Source organism: Chiloscyllium punctatum, chromosome 3 (genome assembly GCF_047496795.1).
Source record: "Chiloscyllium punctatum isolate Juve2018m chromosome 3, sChiPun1.3, whole genome shotgun sequence".
NCBI classification, from domain to species: Eukaryota; Metazoa; Chordata; class Chondrichthyes; order Orectolobiformes; family Hemiscylliidae; genus Chiloscyllium; species Chiloscyllium punctatum.
In genome coordinates, this window is record NC_092741.1 from 76895050 (window position 1) to 76918140 (window position 23091).

Sequence of the window (23091 nt, forward strand, 5' to 3'; positions counted from 1 at the left end):
CAGAATGCTGGCCCCTAACCAATAAGGTGCAAACCGTCTCTCTTGTAGAATTTATGCTTACCACAAAATGTACCCCAATGATCCAAGAACTTAAATCCTAGCTTCCTGCACCAGTTCCCCAGCCACACGTTCAAGTCCATTATCTCCCTGTTTCTGGCCACACCAGTGGTGAGGAAACTTCTAGAAACAATTACACAGGGTAATTGTTTCTAGAATTGGTAATCACATGGAAAATTGTAGATTGATTCTGAAGAGATAGCAGAGAATTGTTAAGGGAAAATCTTGCTAAAATTGCTGGAAGTTTTTGAAGTCACAATAGTAATAGAAAGGTTCGAGGGGGGCAGACTGTTGATATAGGAACACAGAGACCTGAATGTATATTTGTCTAAGTCGCTGAAGATGGCAGGTCAGATAGACAGAGCAGTTAATAAAGCATATATTGAGGTTTCATTATTAGGGGCATGGAATACAAAAGCAGAAAGGTTATGATGAACTCATATGAGACATTGGTTAGAAATCAGTTGGAATATTGTGTACAGGTCTAGGTGCCACATTTTAAGAATAATGTGAACACAATACAGAAATGACACTGGCATTCATCTACAGTACTACTTCTGCTAATTGCCAATTAGGAGCTTACAGACGAATGGATATAACTGCATCTGTGTGTGGTTTAAGATTGTGATTCACACATAAATAAAGTACAAAATTTAAAATGGCAATGCTTCCAAGTTAAGAATTTGGCCATCAACGTAACAATTGTAATTCTTGAAACCTCAACAATAATTTGGAGCTTTAAACCCAAAGGCATTCTAGTCAATTTGAGAGCAATGTATAGAAGAGAACTGGAGATATTTTCATATTCTGATCACCATTAAGGTGGCATTATAAACAATCAGGCACGTTAGTTGCAGAATATATATTTCATGCTCATTCATGGAATTAATGAGCAAACGACTGAAATACATTTTGTGTTTTTACCATTTCAATAACCTCTTTGGGAGTACACTGAAGTAACTGTAGAAAATGAATGATATTTTTAGAAAACACTGCGGTACAAGCAACATTGTTGGTATGAAAATTGTTTAAGAAATCTGCAGAAGCCATTAAACTAATTACATGGCACATTTCAAGCTCCATAGATAATTGTTGTTGTAGTTCTGTTCACCGAGCTGAGGATTTGTGTTGCAGACGTTTCGTCCCCTGTCTAGGTGACATCCTCAGTGCTTGGGAGCCTCCTTTGAAGCACTTCTGTGATCTTTCCTCCGGCATTTGTATACTCCACAGATAATTAAAAGCAAATTTTAAACACCCAAATCAAATCATGCTACCAAAGCATAACTATGGTAATATTGAATAAATTTATCAAATATTAAGTAGTTTCTATATATTACAACTATTTTCAATAAGTCAATGCCTATGAGACCACAATAAATAGCACCAGGAGTAGGCTGTTTGGCTCCTCAAACCTCCTGTGCCATTCAATAGAATCATGGGTTATCTGACATTCCTCACGCCCATTTTCCTGCCCTTTCCTTATAACCCTCGATTTCCCTGCTAACCAAGAATCTATCTTTCACAGCCTTAAATATACACAAGGATTCTGCCCACACACTTCTCTGTGGCAAGGAGTTTCTAAGACTCACAACGCTCTGAGACATGAAACTCCTCCTCAAATCAGTCTTAAATTGTGGATCTCTAATTCTGAGCCTATGCCCTCTGGTCCTAGACTTTACCTTGTCAAGCCCCTTATGAATCGCCTATATCTCAATGAGATTACCTCTCATTCTTCTTAACTTCCATTTGCTCATAAGGCAATCCCTCCAAACTGGGGATCATCCTACTGAAATTTCTCCAAACTGCCTCCAATGAAATGACATCTTTCCTTAAATAAGGAGACCAAAAGTGCTCACAGTATTCCAGATGTGGTCTCAGCAGCACCTTGTAAAGTTTCAGTCATATTTCTCTAGTCTTACACCCAATTTCCTTGAAATAAGGGCCAACATTCCATTCGCCTTTCTGTTACTTGCTGTGAATGTATGCTAGCTTTCAGGAAAGTTGCCCGTTTAATCACTTGTAGAAATACCGACATAGCAAAAACAGGGTCAATTTCTTAAATTATTATACCACTGATATCTCAAATATGTACATCAAAAGAATGTTGCTTTTGAATAAAATGTTAAACTGAGGCTCCAAATATTCTCTCAGTAAATGATCCTTTGGCACTACTTTGAAGATTATAAGGCCTGTCAATATTTATCCTTCAATAACATTCCCAAAGCATATACTGTGGGCATTTCAACACTTGCTGAGAGACCCAGCTTTGTGCAAATTGGCTGTTCAATTCTATCTATATTTTATTGAACGTAAAGTGCTTTGGTACATTCTGAGTTTCAGGCAGCACAGAGACCATAAGACCATTAGACACAGGAGCAGAAATTAGACTATTCAGCCCATCATAACTGATAAGTTTCTCAAAACCATTCCCCCACTTTCTCCCTGTAACCATTGTTAATCAAGAATCAATCTATTTCAGTCTTAAATATACTCAATGACTTGGCCTCCACAGCCTTCTGTGGCAATAAATTCCATAGATTCACCACTGAAGAAGTTTCTAACTGGTGGAGCATCAGTCTTAATGGGAGGTGGGTGCAGAAGCAGAGACAGACTGAGAGGGGCACTGACCTTCTTACAGCATAGCTGGCTGTTCGTCTGGGCCAAGGAGATGGCACTGACCTTGGACCAGGCTGCCAGTGTCTGGGGGTATGGCCTCTTCTCATAGTCTTCCAGGAGGATAACTCTTCCACTTTGCATCATTCCCTCAGGCAGACCTTCAGGTCTCTGTTGAAGAAACAAGGTGCCATTCCATTCCTCAGACATCATCAGAAAAAGTCCTTGATTGAGCACAACGGCTTCAGAACATCAGTGCTCATCTAGATCCAAAGCAGTCTTTGAAATGTTGCACAGATAAAAAGAATGTTTGATACCTGTTGAGTGGCACATTGTTCTGTGAACAGTGAACAGGGAGATGGGGCTGACGGATGCCATGGGCCAGGATAGGTACTCATAAGTCAGGTTTGGTAAAAGATGAGAAGAAATCTCAATAGGCCATCCTCTGAAAAACTCGATGCAACTGCAATTCAGCAAAAGAATTGTATGATTCAGGCCACTGCCGTTTTTAAAATTGAGATGCTTTGTACAACTATAACACAGCTGAGCAAACTTGGTTATGAAAGGAAAGAATGATATAGAAAGAGAAGAGGAGAGACAGCAATGCAATGGCAACAGGTACAGGACAGAGTGAGACCACAGTTGCTAATTTCTGTTACTGAGGTGATCATTCATACCAGTGCATTCACTCCACCATTCCACTGTATCATGGTTGATCTGAACCTAATATTCCATCTTATCTTTTTGAAATATCCCCTACACTGCTTTGCAATTGAAATTTGACAAGTTTCCATTTAAAAGTGAAAAACTTCCAGCAACTACTTAAAATATTTTTGACAAAACCATTTAAAATGTTTACAGGCACATGATGAAATTATGTATATACCCAGAAGCACTTCAATGTATTATTTGCCAACGATCTATTTGACAAAACAGTGACCTGTTAAAATTCTCATTATTCTCCTGGAAGTGCAATAGTACTGCCGCTGACCATCAACATGTAATGTGATGGAGTAACAGCTGATGGAGTAACAGCTAATCAAGAGCTGAAATGACCCTATATCTGTTTCTGCTTCCAGCTATGAATTTCAGGGAAGATTAAAGCCAATTCTTTAGGAAAGGATGCAAAATTAGAAGGAATATTGACTTATTGTGATGGCCCAATATTTCTGTTAAGAATAAAAACTCAAAGTGGAGAATAGTCTTGGATTTGAAACATTTCTTCGCTGATGCTGTCAGACCTATCATGTTTCTCCAGTATTTTCTATTCTTATTTCAGATTTCCAGTTTTCACTGTATCGTGCTTTTACTTGAGTCGAGAACATACTTTCTGACAGTTGGGAATATACCACTCTTGTCTTTGGGAGAAGAATCATCCATGATAACGCCACTAGGAGAGTGAAGTCCAAAGTTCTACATGCTAAAAGGAGACGTGGTCAACAGAGAAAGAGATTCTAGCTGTCCTTTCTTCCTCAGACCATGTGGGGTTTTGAGTTAACGATGAACCTGCGTTTTCTTCTTCAATAAACGCATTAAAATCAAGGGTGGAATCCAAAGTTATAACAATTCAACTTGTTGATGAAACCATAGAGTGCAGGGACAGTTGCAATTAGGGAAAAATGGGACCTCTGCCCATACCATGTTTTGTTTTTATTGACGTAAACGTCTTTCAAAACCAAACTGCTCTCATACATCCACTATCTTCTTTATCATTCTCAATCTGCTTAATTAAACAATGGAGTCCCCCAGCTGTGACACACCGTGCTGGGGAAAATGTGGACCTATCTTTGAAATCATGTGACTCATAGAACTCATAGACTCAGAATCCCAACAGTGCGGAAACAGGCCCTTTGGCCCAACAACCTTCAGTAGAGTAGCTCACCCAGATCCATTCTCCTACTTTTCTACATTTACCCCAGACTAATGCACATAACCTATACATCCTTGGACACTATGGGCAATTTAGCATGACCAAATCATCTAACCTGCACACCTTTGGATTGTGGGAGTAAACTGGAGAACCTGGAGGAAACCCACGCAGACATGGGAATGTGCAAACTTCACACAGACAGTCGCCCAAGGTGGGAATCGAACCTGGGTCTCTGGTGCTGTGAGGCAACAGTGCTAACCACTGTGATGCTGTAAAAAGTTTGATTAAATTTTGTCCTGATTTCAAAGTATCATTGAGTGAGTGTGCTCATGAAGTGAATGCAGAAACAACATTAGCTACTGCTTCATCAAAAAGCAGTGCATAAATATCACTTCAAATGAGTCCTCCTAACAAAAGATAATAAATTTGAGAACAGTACATAAATATTGATTTACATCAATATTGTCAGTAGATTGACAAACACATCATTAAAGTAAAACCAGTATAACATGGATATTGACAAACTGAAATAAGACAAGAGACTGGAAATATTCAGCTAGTCAGACGAAATCAAAGAATGTAAGAGAGCTGTTTCATGTCAATGATCTTACAAAAGAGCAGCTAGATACGAGAAATATCACTTGTCCAAAAGCAGTGAGGATTTTCACAGGGTCAGATGGATAGACATGGAAGGGGAAAAAATCCAAAAGGGAATGTCTGTGTCCGGATAGACGGCAGAGACATTACTTGACTAAATGGAGCGAAGCTGCAGTATTTCTAGAATTTTCTCTCTGTAAGCATGGAACGTTGGCTCACTGGCTAGTTGCACAATTAACTGCTCTGTTTGCAGATGTGTTGCTGATTTTCTTTTTAATAGTGTGTGTTACTCATTTTTAATCATGGCTTCTGGTAGTCAGTGAACAATTAGTGTGCTGTGGAGTTCTTGAGATCAAGTGTTATATGTGTACTTTTTTATCTGATGCTCATAAGTTTTCATAATTATTAGACTGCCAGTTCTATCTGTACATGAGTCCTGTATCTTCAATCAAGGAAGAGTATTAGAACAGGCGAGTAAAACTGTTCACAAATTTACTGAGGCCTTTAGGATGTTACGCTCAGCAATTTTATTGTCATGTAGAGGAATGCAGCATAAGCGTAAAGGTATTTTAACTGCTGTTAACTTACTCTAAGCATTCCTGGGTTGATTTAACAAAGTGTGATTACTGCCTCGTGAACTAAAAATAAACATCAATTTAGCCAATTATGTGGAGCCAGACCCAATCAACTGTAGCAACACCATAAGTTCCAAAATTCAAAAACCACTAATACTTGGAGATAAAGACAGTTTTGCTATATTGTGTAATATGGATTTAACAGAACTCTCATAAATGAAGATGTAAGGTTTTGCAATATGTCGCTTCTCGTTTGCACGGGTCTGCTGCAGTTGATGGTTCGCCAGAACAATGGTTCAGTTGAGCTTGCTAAAAATCAAATTATTTTCACTTGGTTATATGATCTCGTGAAAAGCACTGCTCCTAAAATGTTGTAGTTTCAAGGAACTTCAAGTATTTTTATTCATTATGTTCTTAAGAACTCAAAAGCATCAAAAAACTTTGACATTGTTATTCTGAGGAAATGTCACCAGATGGTGCATTCCAACTCTATCTGCGGTCAGTATACTTTAACTAAAACTAACTTAAAGGTCAGCTCATTCTTATAAATTACAAGAGTATTTCCTGTCTATGCATATAGATAAATTATTATTGTATTAACAACAGAGTAAAGCTTGCTAAATATTTAGTCTGCATTCTGAATTTCACACGAAGCATATCAAGCTTTTTTTTAACATCTGAGCTCCTCCATTACATTCCATTAAAAGGAATAATAGAAAATTCTCCACCAGTTATGTTTACATTAATACTTCCTGTTCTTTTCTTTTCTTTCAAATTCTGCAGTTGTGCAGCAGTGCTCTTTCTGTGGCGCTTTAAATAACTTGCTTATTTAGGAGTTAAAAATTGTCCCTTAATCACAGTCGGACCACTCCTCCACATTACCTACTTATTTTCATAATATTCCTGTATTTCCGTCAATGGCTTTCTGAATGCTTAAGGAAATGTTTAGCAAAATTTTGACAACAAAGCTTTTGAAAGTTTTAGAGCAAGCAATATGGCTAAAGCTGCTGTATTTCATTAGCACATGAATGCCTTGTAAATGTCAACAGGTTTTTGGTGTTAACTTTGACTCCTGTATTATTTGTTCTTTTTGCATGGAACCCTCTATGAATGCATTTCAAGATCTTGACATAGGTCCAGTGAAGAAACGTGGCTAAGTTAGTACAAATTACTGGACTGTTTTCTTTTCGAGAGGACACAAATTCGAGTACTAGGGAGAATGCTAATACATTTATGCAAAAGCAACCCTCAGTCTGAGCTTGGTTTTGAAGAACATAAGCGTGAAGTAAAGGAGCAAATTGTTGGAGAAGCCCCTTTATAAGCATCCTGAGTAATACACGCTGTTCTCGCTGTCCACTGAGTATCTAAACACAGCTAAACGTAGCACCTAACAATCTTAACTGAACAGACACCGAACTGTCCTCTTGCAAATGCTGAAATCACAAAGTGAGAAAAACGCTGCAAAGCATTCACGAACTATTTCCTGTCAGTTTCCAATTTCTTAAACTTTCCAGTGTAATTTACTCAAAATGATATTGGACTTTACAGGAATTGGAGTTTGCTCAGAGGGAAAGCAATTAAGGAAAGCCCATTACCCTAGACCTGGACCTCTGAATTATGAGTTCAGTGACCTCTCAGTTTAGGGTCTTGAAAGGGTTAATATTGAAGACAGCATTAAACACTATCCAATATGAATATTTCTTACAGACCTCTGTGGGAGAACATAGCTGGATCTCAAAGATGATAGGCCTACTATCTATGTTGTATGGTTGGCTTAGCATCAATGTCAATCACGCCAATGTAACGTGTACCGGATTGCTATCGTACAATAAATTATATGGTGCTTAATGCAGGAGTCCCCTCTCTTTAGGCTACCAAGTGGGTTTCCTTACTACACAAGATCAGTCAGGTTCTTTACATTTAAACGTAAAAGAATGATGGTGGCAGCAACTCTACTTGATGTACCACTCACCAAGATGACAAGTGAATAAACTGCCTTTTCCTGGATGGTGTAGAGTTCCTCGAATGATGCTGGAACTGCACTTGTCAGGCAAAACCTAACCTCTGGTGTGTTCTTGCAAATCAATTGTGTAAGGCTGATATTCATATTAAGTTACAAAAAGGTTATGACTTGCCAGTTTCATGGACTTAGAACACAGGCAATAAATTTCCCACTGATATTTTACAGATAATTCTGGAAATATAAACCTTTATGCCAAACTAAACAGTAGAAACTGGAGGTAAACAAAGTCAATGAGTTCCTCACTGTAACCAATCCAGTTACTGTAACTAAATGAACACATTTGGAGTAAATACAGAAATCTTTGGCTTCATTCCACATATTTCCATCTGGAGGTAGAAATGGAGATGCTTTTAGCATTATATAAAAATATGGATTTGCAATCCAAATAGTTTGTGGAATCCTATAGTACAGAAGAGACACTTTAATCTTGGAGTCTGGATGGCCAAAAATATACCTCTACCTACACACATCCCACTTTCCCGCACTATGCCCAGAACCTTGAATGTTATGATATTTAAGGTGCTCATCCAAGTAATTTTAAAAAATTGTGAGGCTTCCCGCCTCAACTATCTGCGATTCTGGATAATCCAACATGGAGGATGAGAAGGAATTTGTAGCTGTAACAGCTTTTTGAGGTATTTTATTTGTTGGAGGTGATTTCCTCAAATTCCAGGAGCAGCAATTATTGTTCTATATGCTGTTACAATTGTTTTGGAACTTTAGAGAAAAAAAATGCCAAAACAACACTTTTAAAAGGGAGAAAGACAGACAAAGGCAGCGAGCACATGGTCTGTAAGGGAGACAGAGAAAGAAACCCACATTGCTAACTGACACAGCAGTGAACCCGTGCAGTTACTGTCTTTGCTGTTTGAATTCACGTATCTCTGGACATCGGAATGTGTCTAGGAAAACTTAACAAACAGCAAAATGTTTAGGACAGGTCACAGCACAGCAACAGGTAAGTGAATAGTTTTGGTATAGCCTTGTGGTAAATCTACAATAGTGATAGAGTGGGTTCTTTCTTGATTATATGTTTTTTTATTGATTTTTATTTTTTCTCTTGATTTAAATTTGAAAAATATAAGCCATAAGTATTAGGTTAGCCTGGAGCAGTGTTTTGTAGATCAACAAATCAGTGCTATTTTCTGGGTCTGCAGATTAGAAGGAGCAAAATGGCCTTTAGTAGAGTGATATGCTCTTCTTGTTGGATGTGGCAGTTTCGGGAGAGTTTATCGGTTACTGAGGATTACATTTGCAATAAATGTAATCCTGTCAGAGCGAACGGATCGGTTGGAGAGACAGTTAGAGGCAATGAGGAATTTAGAAAAGCTATGGGGTGTGATGAATGGCAGTTGTAGGAAAGGAGAAAAGCTGCAGATACAGCAGTAAGGTAGATAGATGGGTTAACTCCAAGAAAGGTAGGAGAGGTAGGCAGGGAGTACAGGAATCTTCTGTGGTTATCCCCATTTCAAACAAGTATGCTATTTTGGAAAATGCACGTGGTGATGGACTTTCAGGGGAATGCAGCATGAACAGCCGAGTTTCTGGTATCAAGACAGGCCCTAATGTAACGAGGGGGTACATTGGGTTCCAAGCGATTAATCGTGTTTGGGGACCCTCTAGTCAGAGGCACAGACAGACGTTTCTGTGGCCAGCAGTGAAAAATCTGAATTGTGTGTTGCCTTCCTGGTGCCAGAATCAAGAAAGTCTCAGAGAGGGTGCAGAATGTTGTCAAAGGGGAGAAGGACCATCAGGAGGTAATTGTACACATTGACACCAACAACATAGGAAGGGAAAAGGATGAGATTCTGAAAGGAGAATATAGAAAGTTAGGCAGCAATTTAAAAAGGAAGTCCTTGAGGGTAGTAATATCTGGATTACTTCTGGTGCTACGAGCTAGTGAGGGCAGGAATAGGAGGATAGAGCAGATGAATGAATGGCTAAGGAGCTGGTGTATGGGAGAAGGAATCACATTTTAGGATCATTGGAATCTCTTCTGGGGTAGAGGTGACCTGTACAAGAAGGATGGATTGCACCTGAATTGGAAGGGGACTAATATACTGGCAGGAGATTTGCTGGAGCTGCTCGGGAGGATTTAGATTTGTTGGGGGGAGCAGGGAGACACTGAAGAAAGAGATCAATCTGACACTGGTACAGTTGAGAAAAGAAGCGAGTCAAACAATCAGGGCAGATAGGAGTAAAGCTGTGGATGTGGTGTATATGGACTTCAGCAAGGCATTTGATAAGGTTCCCCATGGTAGGCTCATTCAGAAGGTCAGGAGGAATGGGATTTAGGGGAACATAGCTGTCTGGATACAGAATTGACTGGCCAACAGAAGACAGTGAGTGGTAGTAGAAGGAAAATATTCTGCCTGGAAGTCTGTGGTGAGTGGTGTTCCACAGGGCTCTGTCCTTGGGCCTCTATTGCTTGTAAATTTTATTAATGACTTGGAAGAGGGGATTGAAGGATGGGTCAGCAAGTTTGCAGATGACACAAAGGTTGGAGGTGTCTTTGACAGTATAGAGGGCTGTTGTAGGCTGCAGCGGGACATTGACAGGCTGCAGAGATGGGCTGAGAGGTGGCAGATGGAGTTCAACCTGGATAAATGCGAGGTGATGCATTTTGGAAGGTCGAATTTGAAAGCTGAGTACAGGATTAAGGATAGGATTCTTGGCAGTGTGGAGGAACAGAGGGAGCTTGGGGTGCAGGTACATAGATCCCTTAAAATGGCCACCCAAGTGGACAGGGTTGTTAAGAAAGCATATGGTGTTTTGGCTTTAATTACAGGGGTATTGAGTTTAAGAGCCGTGAGATCTTGTTGCAGCTGTACAAAACTTTGGTTAGACCGCACTTGGAATACTGCGTCCAGTTCTGGTCACCCTATTATAAGAAAGATGTGGATGCCTTGGAGAGGGTTCAGAGGAGGTTTACCAGGATGCTGCCTGGACTGGAGGGCTTATCTTATGAGGAGATGTTGACTGAGCTTGGACTTTTTTCATTGGAGAAAAGGAGGAGGAGAGGGGACCTAATTGAGGTAAAAAAGATCATGAGAGGCATAGAGAGAGTCGATAGCCAGTGATAAATTTCCCAGGGCAGAAATGACTAACACAAGGGGTCATAGTTTTAAGCTGGTTGGAGGAAAGTATAGAGGGGATGTCAGAGGCAGGTTCTTTACACAGAGAGTTGAGAGAGCATGGAATATGTTGCCAGCAGCAGTTGTGGAGGCAGGGTCATTGGGGACATTTAAGAGACTCCTGGACATACATATGGTCACAGAATATTGAGGGTGCATACATGAGGATCAGTGGTTGGCACAACATTGTGGGCTGAAGGGCCTGTACTGTTCTATGTTCTAAAACAGAGAACAATGTAGGACTGATAAATTAAAATGCATTTATTTCAATACAAGGGGTCTAATTGGGAAGGCAGATGATCTCAGGGCATGGTTAGGAACGTGGGACTGGGATATCATAGCAATTGTAGAAACATGGCTCAGGGATGGACAGGGCTGGCAGCTTAATGTTCCAGGATTAAAAAGCTATAGGAGGTTAGAAAGGGAGGCAAGAGAGGAGGGGGGTGGTGTTTTTGATAAGGGATAGCATTACTGCTGTGCTGAGGGAGGACATTACTGGAAATACATCCTGGGAAGTTATTTGGGTGGAACTGAGAAATAAGAAAGGGATAATCACATTAAGTGGATTGTATTATAGACCCCCAAATAGTCAGAGGGAAATTGAAAAACAAATTTGTAAGGAGATTTCAGTTATTTGTAAGAATAATAGGGTGGTTACGGTAGGGGATTTTAACTTTCCAAACATAGACTGGGACTGCTATAGTATTAATGGTTTAGATGGAGAGGAATTTGTTAAGAGTGGGCAAAACATTCTGATTCAGTGTGTGGATGTACCTACTAGAGAAGGTGCAAGACCTGACCTACTCTTGGGAAATAAGGCAGGGCAGTAGGCGTGCATTTTGGGGCCAGCAACCATAATTGTATTAGTTTTAAAATAGTGATGGAAAATGATAGACCAGGTCTAACAGTTGAAGTTCTAAACTGGAGGAAGGCCATTTTTGACGGTATTAGGAAAAAACTTTCAAAAGCTGAATGGGGGCAGATGTTCACAGGCAAAGGAACGGCTGGAAAATGGGAAGCCTTCAGAAATAAGATAACAAGAGTCCAGAGACAGTACATTCCTGTTAGGATGAAAGGAAAGGCTGGTAGGTATAGGGAATGCTGAATACCTAGAGAAATTGAGGGTTTGATTAAGAAAAAGGAAGTGTATGTCAGGTATAGGCAGCAGAGATCAAGTGAATCCTTAGAAGAGTATAAAGGCAGTAGGAGTATATTTAAGATGGAAATCGGGGTGTGGAAAGGGGACATGAGATAGCTTTGGAAAATGGGTTAAGGAGAATCCAAAGGGTTTTAAAAAATACATAAAGGACAAAAGGGCAACTAGGGAGCGAATATAGCCCCTCAAAGGACAGCAAGACATTCTTTGTGTGAAGCCGCAGGAGGTGGTGGAGTATTTTGCATCAGTGTTTACTGTGGAGAAGGACACTAAAGATATAAAATGTAGAGGAATAGATGGTGACGTCTTGAAAAATGTCCATATCAGAGGAGGAAGTGCTGGATGTCTTGAAACACATAAAGGTGGACAAATCCCAGGACCTGATCAGGTGTACCCTAGAACTCTGTGGGAAGCTCGGGAAGTGATTGCTAGGCCCCTTGCCGAGATATTTGTATCTTTGATCGTCACAAGTGATGTGCCAAAAGACTGAAAGTTGGCTGACTTGGTACCATTATTTGAAAAGGGTGGTAAGGACAAGCCAGGGAACTATAGACCATTGAGCCTGGCATTGGTGGTGGGCAAGTTGTTGGAGGGAATCCTGAGGGACAGGATTTATACATATTTTGAAAGGCAGGGATTGATTAGGGATAGTCAATATGGCTTTGTGTGTGGGAAATCATGTCTCACAAACTTGAGTGAGTTTTTTGAAAAAGTAACAAAGAGGACTGATCAGGGCAGAGCATTGGACGTGATCTATATGGACTTCAGTAAGGCGTTCGACAAGGCTCCCCATGGGAGTCTGGTTAACAAGGTTAGATCTCATGGAATACAGGAGAACTAGCCATTTGGATACAGAACTGGCTCAAAGGTAGAAGACAGAGGATTCTGGTGGAGGGTTGTCTTTCAGATTGGAGGCCTGTGACCAGTGGGGTGAGTGAGTCCAAAATTAAAGGGCATAGGTTTAGGGTGAGACGGGAAAGATATAAAAGCGACCTATGGGGCAACTTTTTCACATGGAGGATTGTGCTTATATGGAATGAGCTGCCAGAGGAAGTTGGAGGAGGCTGGTACAATTGCAACATTTAAAAGGCAACTGGATGGGTAAATGAATAGGAAGGGTTTAGAGGGATATGGGCCAAGTGCTGGCAAATGGGACTAGTTTAGGTTGGGATCTCTGGTCAGCATGGATGAGTTGGACTGAAGTGTCTGTTTCTGTGCTTTATATCTCTATGACTCTTCCCTCACAATCAGTGCATTCCGGACCCACACCACTCTGAAAAAGTTTTTGTTTCTCAAAACCCTTCTAAATCTCCTGTCTTTCAATTGAAAATCATGCTCACTTGTTCTTGACCTTTTGGCTAAGGGGAACAGCCAATTTCTATTCAGCCTGCCCAAGCCCTTCATAATCTTATACTTAATTTAGAATCCTTTTATGCTGTGAAGGGTCATTGATGCTATTGATTTTATAATACTGTACTGTATCAGTAGTAAGTGAATTATGAATTTACAGGATTGTGCCAGGAACCACTTTGTCCTTGTGGAAGTGGGCACCACATTTAGATTTTATTTAGTTGAAAGGAAAGTAACACATTTATAAATACATGTCCTATCTTTTCCTTTGTCATCTTCTGACTGCTTGTGCTCAAATGTGACCAACTGATAAACCTTTTTGTTCATTGCCAGGATGTGGACATTGCTGGCTGGGCCAGCAATTATTACCCATCCTCTATTTGGTCTTGAGAAGGTGGTAGTGAGTTACCTTCTTATTCTGCTGCAGTTCATTTGCTGCAAGTAGATCCATAATTTTATTAGACAGGGTGTTCTTGGATTATGACCCAGCAACAAAGAAGAAATTGTGATACAGTTCCAAGTCAGGATGATGTGCCACTTAGAGGGGAACTTGCAGCTAGTGACGTTTTCATGTATCTGATACCCTTGTCCTTATAAATGGTGATGGTCATGGGTTTGGAAGGTGCTTTCTCAGGAGCTTTGGAGAATATCCACAGTACATCTTGTAGATAGTATACGCTGCTACTATTGCATGCCAGTGGTGAAGGGAGTGGACGTTTGTGGATGTGGTGCTAATCAAACAGGCTGCTTTGTCCAGGATGATAGCAAGTTTCTCAAGTGTTGTCATCTTAGCATCTGGCCTGCTCCTGTAGCCACTTCTTATATAGTTAGTTCAGTTGAGTTTCTGATCAAGGTTAATCTCCAAGAGTTGATAGTGGATTCAATGACGGCAATACTATTGAATTTCAAGGTGTGATGACCAAATTCTCTCCAGTTCAAGATGGTCATTGCTTGGCATTTGTATCATGTCACTGTTACTTACTAATTGTTAGCTCAAACCCGGATATTGTACAGATCTTGTTGCATTCGGACATGGAGTGCTTCAGCACTTGAGAAGTCAAAAATGTTTCTAAACATTGCACATTCATAGTGAACATCGCACCTCTGATATTATGATGGAGTGAAGGTCATTGTTAAAGCAGCTGAAGATATTTAAGCCAAGGACACTACTGTGAGGAATTCCTGCAGACATGTTCTGGAGTTGAGATGACTGACCTCCAACAACGACAACAATCTTCTTTTGTGCCATGTAAGACTCAATCAGCAAAATGTTGTCCCCAATTCACACTGACTCCAATTTTGAGAGGCCTCCTTGATGTCACACTTAGTCAAAGGGCAATCACTCTCACCTGACTTCTGGAATTCAGCTCTTTTGTCCACGTCAGAACCAAGGCTGTATTGAGGTTAGGGACTGAGTGGCCCTGGCAGAACCCAAACTGAGTCAGTGAGCAGGTTATTGTTAAGCAAATACTACTTCATTGTCAACATCTTCCATCACTTTACTGATGATCAAGTTTAGACTGATAGGGTGGCAATTGGCCTAGTTGCATTTTTTTTTCTGTTTTTTGAGTACAGGATATACCTGGACAATTTTCCACATTCTCAGGTAGATGCTAGCATTGTAGTTGTACTGTAACAGCTTGACAAGAGGTTCAGAATGTTCCAGAGCACAATGCTTCAGCACTATTGCTGGAAGGTTGTCACAGCCCATTGCCTTTGCAGTAGGTGATGCCTCCAATTGTTTCTTGATACCATGTGGAGTGAATCAAATTGGCTGAAGATTGTTACAACTGTTTCAGCCTCATTTTTCACACTATTGTGATTAGCTAATTGAGGATAGGGTTATTAGTAGAACATCCTGCTCCAAGAACTGTGTGGTGGTGACACTTAGCAACACTGTCATGGACAAATACATCTGCAGCAGCCAAAATGGTGAGGATGAGGTCAAGTCTGTATGTCCCTCTTATACAGAAGCAGGAGCAGGAGTAAACCATTTCGAGACTGCTCCACCATTCAATATGATCATAGCTGATGATCCAACTCAGTACCCTATTCCTGCTTTCTCCCCTATTCTTTGATCTTTTCAACCTCAAGAACTGTACCTAGCTCCTTGAAAAAAAAAAGAGCTTTTTGACCTCAATGCTTTCTGTGATAGAGAATTCCACAGACTTACCATTCTCTGGGTGAAGAAATTTCTCATCATCTCATCCTAAATGGCCTAGCCCTTGTCCTAAACGGTGACTGCTGGTTCTGAACGCCTCAATCATTGAGAAACTCTTTCCTGCATTTACCCTGTCTATCTTATCAGAATTTCATATGTTTTTAATTAGAAATCACACCCCCTCATTTTTCTAAATTTCAGTGAATATAATCCCAACCAATCCCATCTCTCCTCGTACGTCAGTCCTGCCACTCCAGGCAGTGGATTAAGTCACCCACTCTGACCTTTCCATCCTTGCCCTCCTACATTGTTTTAAAGGGGTTCAATATAACATTAGCTTGTCACTTCACAATCTTGGGACATAAAACTGTCTTCAACATTCTCAGATCATAACAAAGACCCCTTGCTAGTGGGCAAGGTTTTTTAAGATAATGATTCGGTTCCTTGATTAAACTTCTTCTTGTCTTCACTTTATTTATCCTATTGTCATCTCATACTGCCCTGTATGATCTTTTTTGTTGGTTATTTAATCATGTTAAGTGTGCTACATTCTACTGTATCATAGACCTTCACATTTTTTACTTTTTCTCTCCTCCCCCTTTCTTTGCTTTTTTACTTAAAATTTGCTACATCTCTAACTTTTTCCAATTCTGACAAAAAAACCATTGCCCTAAAAAGGTACCTTTTTTTCCCACTCATTACACAAATTATCTGCCCTCTTGAATGTTTTAAGCATTTTCTCTCTCTGTGTTTCCATGTTGTCCAAGATACATTGTGAACAATATGGTCAAGTTTGATGTCTTCAGATGAATGATAATTTTGAAATGGTAATATTCTGCCGATGGAACAGTGTAGACTCAGGGATACTGGTAGTGTTGTGTACTACGTTGTGTTTAAGGTTTTATTCAGTGAATATAACTATGTCAGGCTGTTGTTTGACTAGTCCGTGAGACGGCTCTCCCAATTTTGGTTTGAGTAAGTATCCTCGATTAGTTAGGGGTCTTTCAAAGGTCAACAGGGGTGAGCATGCCATTGTCGTTTCTAGTGCCTTAGTTGAAGCCAGGCGGTCTGTCTGGTTTCATTCCTTATTCTCTTTCTAGCAGTTGATACAAGTGAATGGCTCATTCGCAGTTAAGAGACGAACATACTACTGTGGCTTTTGAATTGCAGGTAGGCCAGCCCAGGTAAGGACAGCAGGAAAAGGATAGCAATGAACCAGATAGCTTTTTTACGACAATTGGCAATGTTTCAATATTTAATTCCAGATTTTTATTTGCCATGGGTGGGATTCGAACCAGGTCTCTGGATTACTAGCCCAGTGACAATACCATGAGGCCATCACCTCTCTTGCACAAGAGATCGAACTAAAAGAGTTCACTGCACTACTAGACTTAAAATAAAACTTGTAAAAGCAAGCATCAAGTTAAACCAAAATGGATCACAAAAGCTACATGCACTCATTTGATCAATAGTTTGATCAATAGCTTTATCTTTCTGACAACAGCATAGGTATTTTCACGATGCACAGCACCAACAGTGCCCAATCAAGCTCAGGACTGTCGCATTGAAAAGTCTCATAGGTTATTATTGAGAAGTTACTTCAGCTTCTGAAAAAAAATTCTATGTTCAAAGTTTGTGAAAAGATTTGTAGCTCGGGTGCTCGTTGTTGCGGTTCTGTTCGCCGAGCTGGGAATTTGTGTTGCAGACGTTTCGTCCCCTGTCTAGGTGACATCCTCAGTGCTTGGGAGCCTCCTGTGAAGCGTTTCTGTGATCTTTCCTCCGGCATCTGTAGTGGTTTGAATCTGCCGCTTCCGGTTGTCAGTTCCAGCTGTCCGTTGCAGTGGCCGGTATATTGGGTCCAGGTCGATGTGCTTATTGATTGAATCTGTGGATGAGTGCCATGTCTCTAGGAATTCCCTGGCTGTTCCCTGTTTGGCTTGTCCTATAATAGTAGTGTTGTCCCAGTCGAACTCATGTTGCTTGTCATCTGCGCGTGTGGCTACTAAGGATAGCTGGTCATGTCGTTTCGTGGCTAGAAATAGAGAACACACACGGATCATCAACGCCACACTCACAGGAATCCGATTCACTAGAGAGGAAGAAAAGGACAACCAACTCCCATTCCTAGACGTGATGGTACAGAGAACACCGAACGGAGAATTCACCACAAAGGTTTACAGGAAAGCCACACATACAGACCAAGTCCTGAACTACAAAAGCAACCACCCCAACACACACAAAAGAAGTTGCATCAAGACACTGTTCAAAAGGGCCACAACACACTGCAGTACACCAGAACTGCAAAAAGAGGAAGAAGAACACCTATACAATGTATTCGCCAAAAACGGATACCCGCGCAATTTCATCAACAGATGCCTAAGGGAAAGACAACGGAACGAGGTCATGCCACAACCACCATACATCAAGAGCATTTCCGAACTGACAGCCAGACTACTGCGACCACTAGGACTCATAACAGCACACAAACCAACAGCCACGCTCAGACAACAACTCATCAGAACGAAGGATCCGATACCCAGCATGAGCAAAACCAATGTAGTGTACAAAATCCCATGCAAGGACTGCACAAAACACTACATAAGACAAACAGGCAGATAGCTAACGATCCGCATCCATGAACACCAACTAGCCACGAAACGACACGACCAGCTATCCTTAGTAGCCACACATGCAGATGACAAGCAACATGAATTCAACTGGGACAACACTACTATTATAGGACAAGCCAAACAGAGAACAGCCAGGGAATTCCTAGAGGCATGGCACTCATCCGCAGATTCAATCAATAAGCACATCGACCTGGACCCAATATACGGGCCACTGCAGCGGACAGCTGGAACTGACAACCGGAAGCAGCAGATTCAAACCACTATAAATGCCGGAGGAAACATCACAGAAGCGCTTCACAGGAGGCTCCCAAGCACTGAGGATGTCACCTAGACAGGGGACGAAACGTCTGCAACACAAATTCCCAGCTCGGCGAACAGAACAACAAAAATTCTATATACTAATTTAAACAATTTTCATTTTAAAAACAATTTCCTTTGACAGCCTTTCATGGATCTGTTAATTTGGAATAAAAGTTAGCTTTTCATTGGCAAGTTTTGCATGCTGTTTACAGAAACTCACTGAGTAATACTGTTTTCAAAACCAGCATCCTTTCCTATGAAAAAAATTGCAACAAATAACCTTTATATAAGATGGCACTTTTTTTTACAATAAGTAACATCAAATACATGTATAGGAAAGTTTTGGAGGGATATGGACCAAAAGCAGGCAGGTGGGACTAGTTTAGTTTGGGATTATGTTCAGCATGGACTGGTTTGACTGAACAGTTTGCTGTATGATTCAATGATTCTATAAAGAACTATTCACTCATTAAAATCAGAACCATATACAGATTCAGGAATTAGTAAGCCAATGTCTCCATGATCTAATATAACAATTTGAATTGTGCATTTTGAATTTATATCCTCGGTTTCTTGGTATACTTTGAAGTTGGAATTTTAGTTCCCCTAATAATAAAAAGGAACAGCAGTAGGCCATTCAGCCCTTTGATTCTGTTCGTTAATTCAATGAAATCATGGCTGATCTTCTACTTTAACACAATTTGCCTATATCCCTGGAGGTTTCTCAAATGTAGAAATCTATCAGGCTCAGTCTTGGCTATACTCGATGACTGTCACTTCATACTTTAGAAACAGGACAGCATCAAGACATATCTAATATTTCCAGCTTCATAGTAGAAAGCACTTCCTGTGTCAGAGATACATCACCATTGCGTCACAACTGCAGGGTCAAATTCCTGGACCATTACTAACAGTGCTGTGGGTCTATCTATATTACATCAACCTGTTCAGACTCTCTAGCAATTTGTGCTTTTGTTTCAGATTGCCAGCATCTGCAAGTCTTTGCTTTGCTTACATGAACTACAATGGTTCAAGAAGGCAGGACAACCCATCTTCTCAAGGGCAATTTAGGATGGGCAGCAAGTTCAGTCCTTGCTAATAACATCCACACACCTCAGAAAGCTTTTTATGAAAATTGCTGTCAATCCAAGAAGAACAATGGTTCAGCAAGAAGCCAGGTTGGTTACCACAGATTTTTGAAATATTCATTAATTATTTCAAACTGGGATTTTGGATCAGTCTAAAAAATTTGAAACAACTATAGACCCATTATTTGCAACATTTCAGGATCAAAGATATGTTCCATACTATTTAAATGAGTAGAGATTTGACTAAAAACATATTGAAAATACTATACTCACACAAATGTCAATATTAAATTTGATTGCGTACTGCAGATTGAACCGCCTCTCATCAACTTCAAAGTGCTGGAGAAGCACAGTCAGTAAGACAGCATCTGAGGAGCAGGAGAATTGACATTTCGGAAATAAGCCCTTCATCAGGAATGAGGCTTGTGGACCAAGGGGGCTGAAAGATAAATTGGGAGGGGGGGTAGGGCTGGGGGCAAGGTAGCTGAGAATGTGATAGGTAGATGAAGGTGAGAGTGAAGGTGATAGGTCGGAGAGCACGGCGGAGCAGATAGGTGGGAAGGAAGATGGACAGGTAAAACAGTTCAAGAGGGCAGTGCCTAGTTGGAAGTTTGGATCTGGGATAAGGTTGGGGGGGGGGGGGGGATGGGATGGGGGAGGGGAAATGAGGAAACTGGTGAAATCCGTATTGATCCCATGTGGTTGGAGGGTCCCAAGGTGGAAGATGAGGCATTCTTCCTCCTGATGGCGGGTGATAAGGATTTGGTGATTGAAGAGGTCCAGGACCTCCATGTCCTTGGGGGAGTGGGAGGGGGGAGTTAAAGTGTTCGGCCACAGGGCGGTAGGGTTGCTTCGTGTGTGCGTGTCCTCGAGATGTTCTCTGAAGCATTCTGCAAGTAGGTGCCCTGTCTCCCCAATCTAGAGGGGACTGCATCGGGAGCAATGGATACAGTAAATGACGTGTGTGGAAGTGCAGGTACATCTCTGACTGATGTGGAAGACTCTTTTGGGGCCTTAGACAGAGGTGAGGGGGGAGGTGTGGGCGCTGGTTTTGTAATTCTTGCAGTGCTGGTGCTGGGAGGGGAGGGTGGGTTGGTGGGAGGTATAGACCTGACAAGAGAGTCATGGAAGAAATGGTCTTTATGGAATGCAGATAATAATGGGGAGGGAAATATATCACTGGGGGTAATGGGGTCTGTTTGTAGGTGGCGGAAATGGCGGAGGATGATGCATCCAGAGGTTGGTGGGGTGGAGGTGAGGACTGTGGGGATTGTGTCCTTGTTGTGATTCGAGGGGTGGGGTTCGAGGGCTGAGGTGCAAGAAGTGGAGACATGCATGGAGGGCATCATCGACCACTTGGGAGGGGAAATTGCGGTCTTTGAAGAAGGAGGCCATTTAGTGTGTTCTGTGGTTAAATTGGTCTTCCTGGGAGTAGATGCGATGGAGGTGGAGGATTTGAGAAACAGGGATAGTGTTTTTACAGGAGACAGGGTGAGAGGAGTGTAGTCCAGGTGGCTGTGGGAGTCAGTGGGTTTGTAGAAGATATCCGTGTTGAGTTGGACACTGTTAATGGAGATGGAGAGGTCCGGGAAGGGGGGGGTAAGGTGTCCAAGAAACTCCAGATGAACTTAAGGTCTGGGGGGGGGGAATGAGACTCCAGACTTACTTTTACCAGCATGACTCCCGCCACCCTTCGAGAACCCCTTCGCCTGCCTCCAATACACTCCATGGACACACCATGCTGGCCTGTTACCTGCCCTTGACCTCTTCATTTCCAACTGTTGCTGGGACATTGACCGCCTCAACTTGTCCACCTCACTTGCCCACTCCAAACTCGCAGCCTCACAACGCAAAATCCTCCACTCCCTCCGCTCCAACCCCAAACTCACTATCAAGCCAGTAGATAAGCAGGGGCACAGTGATAGTTTGGCGCACCAACCTCTATACCGTTGAAGTCAGGCGTTAACTCGCGGACACCTCCTGCTACTGCCCCTGTGACCGTGACCTCACCTCCCATTGCCAAACCATCATCTCTCAGAGTATACACAACGTTGTTACATCAGGAGATCTCCCACCTCCAGCTTCCAACCTCATAGTCAGGGAACCCTGCACCACCCGGTTCTACCCCTTTCCCAAAATTCACAAACCTGACTGTACTGGCCGACCTATCGTCTCAGCCTCCTCCTGCTCCACCAAACCCATCTCCACATACCTTGACATCATCCTTTTTCCCCAGTCTATGAACTCCCCATCTACCTTTGGGACACCACCCACACCCTCCACTTCCTTCATGACTTTCGTTTCCCCAGCCCCCAATGCCTTATCTTCACTCGGACATCCAGACCCTATTCACCTCTATCTGCCATGACGAAGGCCTCCAAGCTCTCCGTTTCTTCCTTAACCAAAGTGCCCACCAGTACCCCTCCACTGACACACTCATTCGTTTGGCTGAACTGGTCCTCACCCCTCACCTCTGTCTAAGACCCCAAAGGAGCCTTCCACATCCATCAGAGATGTACCTGCACTTCCACATGTGTCATTTGCTGCATCAGTTGCTCCCGTTGTGGTCTCCTCTGTACTGGGGAGACAGGACTCCTACTTGCCGAACAATTCAGAGAACATTTCTGGGACACATGCATGAAGCAACCTCATCGCCCCGAAGCTGAACACTTTTAATTCCTCCTCCCACTCTCCCAAGGACATGCAGGACCTCCTCCATCGCCAAACCCTTACAACCCACTGCCTGGAGGAAGAACACCTCATCTTCTGCCTTGGGATCCTTCACCCACATGGGATCAATGTAGATTTCACCAGTTTCCTCATTTCCCCTCCTCCACCTTATCCCAGATCCAACCTTCCAACTCGGCACCAACCTCTTGAACTGTCCTACCTGTCCATCTTCCTTTCCATCTATCTGCTCCACCCTTTTCTCTGACCAATCACCTTCATCTATCTATCGCATTCCCAGCTACCTTCCCCCCAGCCCCATCCCCCTCCCATTTATCTCTCAGCCCCCTTGGCCCACAAGCCTCATTCCTGATGAAGTGCTTATGCCCAAAACGTTGATTCTGCTCCTCCTTGGATGCTGCCTGACCTGCTGTGCTTTGGACAGCACCCCACTCTTGACTCTGATCTCCAGCATCTGCAGTCCTCACTTTTTCCGAATTTCAAAGTGCTTTCACCCTCTATAGCTTATCCACAGTGAGATGATATTTCTATGCCATGATGTTGTCCATGTTTTAAATGTTGGAACCAATTTATCTTAAAAAAAAATCTAAAGTAGAAAAATAGCTTACTTTTCGGGGTGATAATAAGTCATATCTTTCTTATTTTTCAAAGCAGAGGGGAATTGGCTATTCTTATTTTGAAAAGTGCTGAGTTTTTTTTTTAAAATGTTAAAAAAACTAATTATTGATACAAAAAAAAGACCATGTCAACAGTTATGATATTTTAGTAGCTACATGCTGAGTATGGTTCTACCTTTGATTTGTGCAGAGTTTTAGCAGATAGCAGATTTTAAAAAATGCTCATGGGATG

The 23091-nt window shown here is 41.7% G+C and overlaps 1 protein-coding gene across 3 annotated transcripts in view; it reads right to left on the reverse strand.

The window, feature by feature from the left end:
* The window catches only part of nt5dc1 (5'-nucleotidase domain containing 1), a 554582-nt gene that overhangs the window by 98503 nt on the left and 432988 nt on the right, over nt 1-23091 (reverse strand). Inside the window, exon 9 of one of the 3 annotated variants that reach the window (XM_072555649.1) lies at nt 16980-17568. The exons of the other annotated variants lie outside the window; for them this stretch is intronic. Within the exon in view, the coding sequence (XP_072411750.1) occupies nt 17258-17568 (311 nt within the window). The 3' untranslated portion in view covers nt 16980-17257. Of the gene's footprint in view, nt 1-16979; nt 17569-23091 lie in introns of those variants that run through there. 3 annotated transcript variants of the gene reach the window in all.